General features: G+C 35.4%; 1 protein-coding gene across 1 annotated transcript in view; it reads left to right on the forward strand.

Annotated features, from left to right (window-relative positions):
• Nucleotides 1-4,071, forward strand: part of CUL1 (cullin 1) — a 37,344-nt gene that overhangs the window by 13,806 nt on the left and 19,467 nt on the right. The window contains exons 4-6 of the mRNA XM_005424151.2: nucleotides 900-950; nucleotides 1,863-1,953; nucleotides 2,666-2,829. Of these exons, the coding sequence (XP_005424208.1) occupies nucleotides 900-950; nucleotides 1,863-1,953; nucleotides 2,666-2,829 (306 nt within the window). The remainder of the gene's footprint in view (nucleotides 1-899; nucleotides 951-1,862; nucleotides 1,954-2,665; nucleotides 2,830-4,071) is intronic.

A 4,071-nucleotide genomic window follows, 5' to 3' on the forward strand; every position in this document is an offset into this window, starting at 1 on the left:
CTACTCCTACCTCGGTATATTTGTAAAAATTCCCGGGTCTAAATCTGTGAGATGTTTAATCTGGCTTGTATATATTGGGACTTCAGCAGTAGACTATTGAGAGTTGTCTGAATATTTGCTGCTTAGTGTTATCTATGTGCCTCAGTGTGGCCTTGTCATCCCACTTACAATTCAGCCAAGCATTTCAAACACCAAATGAAGCAGTAAATAGTATTTTTTTTCTGATGACTTCAATACATTTCTACAAATTTTTTAGCATCCAAGCTGCTAAGATTCAGACAATGTTTGGTTTGTAGTGTAAGTTATTTTGGTGCAGTTTTGAAAGATTGATATGTGATCTTGATAATTTTTTGTAACATGAAGTAATATAAATAAGAACTTAACAGTACTTCTGTATCCTAGATAACTAAAAGGTTTCTTTTGTAATAAAGGATAATTATTGTCCTTACTGGTGAAGCATTAGGAAAGGAGTGTTCTGTTTTCCTGCTTCACTTCATAATTCTGCATATGGTAGAAAATCAGTTGGTATCCTTAGTTGCCTTCCTCTTGACTTTAGTAGCCTAATGCTAAGGAACTATGTCAGCTTGGAAACTGCCAACAAAAAAAGCTGTGTGTTTTCAAAGTCACTCAGAGTGGGTTTTGTTAGTTTCCAGAGTTGGCAATGGATCCCCTGGTGGAAAAAGGAACAACTTAGTAAAGGTAGTAGTAAACCCGGTTGTCATTTTAATGTGAAACAATCTCATTGCTTGAGAAATGTGTGTGCCAAAGTATAGTTTTAGAAGTTCTCATTAGTTTGCATACTGCATCAGCTTTCCTTAAAGGCAATTACCCTACATGTATATGTGTATATGTAAATATTTTCTTTATTCCATCTTTCTTCTCCCTTCTTTTACTTCTAGCTTGCCTTGGTGACCTGGAGAGACTGCTTATTCAGGCCATTAAATAAGCAGGTATGTGTATTAATATATTACAACTATAGTGTTCATTTCATATATTGTAAGTAACTGCTTCAAGGAGCCTGGGGGGATGGGGGCGTGCACAGACCTGGAAAATAAAATGGAGCCTTCTGCTTCTCCTTTGTGATACTAAAATAAGATAGATATTTGAAGGAATAAGCCTTTGTGTGTGTGATTGAACCTTGATACCAGGACTGTTCTGTTATCTCTCTGCTGAGAGGACCCTTAGCTTTTTTTGTAAAGCTAAGGGGACTTGAAGTAGCAATTTCAGTGGTACTAAGCTAGGCAGGAGTACAGGCTGATGACAGTCATGTTTTAAGGTTTGGGAGTCAAGATTGGATGGGAACAGATAGGGACAGGCTGGGATTTTACTGTGGGTTGTTAAATTTACACTGATGCCTGGGAGACTCAGGTCAGCTAAATGTTTAAAATTAGTGAATCAGCACAATACAAAACAAGACATTCCATCACAACTCTTAGGTACATGTGTAGGTTGATTTCACTTCTTATCAGTAGTTCATGATGAAGTGGTTGCAGCAGATTATTTGTCCAAAGAACAGGTGGTTAACTCAGGTCTTGCTACAGTGTTTTGTATTTCACGTATAAAAAAAAAGAGAAGTTTGGCTTTGAAGGTGTTCTTTTGAAATTAAAGAAAAAAATACTAAGCACTCTAATATACATATACACCATATACACCTTACCACCAATCAGACTGTAATTATGTTGTATAACTTAAAGGAGTATCATTCTCTGTAGGAAATTTATGTGTTCACATCTCCTTAAATGTTGTTCTCAAGGTGCCTGACTTTTCTTGAATATGGAAATAGACTCCTAATTAAGTATGGTGCTTGATCTACCAGCTGCTTTCTCTGTGCTTGACTTAACTTTTAATCCCTGTTTTCTAAGGTAACAAATGCAGTGTTGAAATTGATTGAAAAGGAAAGAAATGGTGAAACTATCAATACAAGGCTGATCAGTGGAGTTGTACAATCTTATGGTAAATGTGATTTCTTTAAGATTCTGTTACTTTCTTAAAAATAAATAAATTTATGTACCGTATCAGAGCCCAGAAGTAATATCCCGCCTCTTCATATGTCCAGTAAAGAATTTTTTTACAGTAATGTAAATGCAGTTCTATATTGTTTAACTTCACATTTGACTGATACTTTATACAATAACAGATGATTATACTGTATTTGTGAAACTTGAGAGTGCAACTGATAGACAAGAGTGTTCATCATTTACAAATCAGTTATTAAGGAATTAAATCTGGAAGCGGGGAAGGATGGTAGTTTGCATAGCAGAGTGGGGTTGCTTTTTCCTTTTGTATAATATTGAGAGCATTGCCATCCAAATTACTGACTAGTTTCATTAATAAAAGCAAAAGCATATAATCTGGAACTCGTAAGAGGGAAAAACGAAAGGAGAATTTGAACTAGCATTTGAGATAGTGAAGTTTTCCAAACCCTATAATCCTACATTTAAGAAATGTATCTAAAAGTGTAGTTGACATTAGTAATGTCTTGTGCTGATGGTTTTAAAATGCAAAATCTATGTACTTTTTTAAAAGTGGTGCTAATGCAGTCCCAATTGATTGCTTTCATCTAAGTTAGGAGTGTCCTTGTTTATTTGCAGGAGACCACTTCATAACAACCAATTTTTTTTATTTCTTCGTCTTTTTTGTTTGATTGTGGTTTTTTTTCCTTTAGTGGAGCTGGGGCTAAATGAAGATGATGCATTTGCAAAAGGACCTACACTAACTGTCTATAAAGAATCCTTTGAATCTCAGTTTCTTGCTGACACAGAGAGATTTTATACACGAGAAAGTACTGAATTCTTGCAACAGAACCCAGTCACAGAGTACATGAAGAAGGTAAATAACTTAACTTGCTTTGTGATTTTTGTTTTTCTGGATACCGATTTTTTTAGAGACAAAGGAATATAAATTCTAGACTTTTATTGTCAGTTTCTTAAAATGGTGGTTATTTTACAGAAACAGCTGGTTTTCCCTGTAGTGATTTGCTTCTCTGTTTCTCTGGTCTGAAATTTGTCTCCTTACCACTTTCAGTGAAAGTATGGAACTTCCATACTTTCAAAACAGAAGATTAAGTTAAAATAAATTCAGATTTTTTTAGACTTTAAGACACCAAAACGATAATTTGAATTTAATACCACAAGTTTACCATTCCTGTACAAGGGACAGTGTGTTGACACTTTTAGTGAAGTACCTTCCTGAGCAAGCTGGCTAAGGAAATACATCATTAATTAGCTTTAATTCTCTCAGAATATTTTAGTGTCATGAACCCCTACAAAGTACTTCTCATCGACAGAGGCCAGATTTAAATTCTTAACTTGTCTCTAGTTTTGGGGATCCCAGACGGGGCAACTAAGGGCAAGCAGGATAAACATAGGCTATTTCTGGCCTGGTTATTAGGTCAGTCCTACTGACCCGGTAGTAGATAGGTCATCTTTCACCTTGGACAAGTGCTGCTTCGTGTATTTTTTTCTCAGTACTTTTCTTCACTTTCTGAATTGCTGCTTGTTTCTTCCCTTTCAACTTAGTTAAAAAATAAGAGAACTTTTCAAGTATGTAATGTGCAGATACACATCCCTCCCTGCAATATTCTTTGTGTAACGCTTTTTACTGCAGAATACATCCTCTCTTAACTCTTGGCATTAAAGTCAATTAATTATCCAAAAATTAAAAAAAAGATTGGAGGGGAAGTCCTAGAAATAACACAGTAAAAAGAATTGTGCCTTTAGTAGTTTCCCAATAATTACCAGACCAACCTGTGTTTACTTTTCTGTTGTTGAATTAATTATTTTTTGCTACTTCCCTTTCAAGTTCTTGTTTTAACTTTCATCCTAATGTATATCTAAAGAGAAATTTCAGTCATTCAGAACCTGAATGACTGGCTCATCCAGACTTCCTTGGTACAGGACAGTAAGAAGCTGTCTGAAGGTCATTGCTGTTTCAAGAACTAGAGATTACGGGCAAGTAGAAATAACTGATTAGTACCCCAAACAATCCTCAAGGCTTCAGAAATCCACAAAACAACACAAAGCAACTTGCTTTGCTTGAAGCTGAAAGCACATACAAAGTTAGGAGACAGCA

Source organism: Geospiza fortis, unplaced genomic scaffold, assembly GCF_000277835.1.
Source record: "Geospiza fortis unplaced genomic scaffold, GeoFor_1.0 scaffold120, whole genome shotgun sequence".
Lineage (NCBI taxonomy): Eukaryota > Metazoa > Chordata > Aves > Passeriformes > Thraupidae > Geospiza > Geospiza fortis.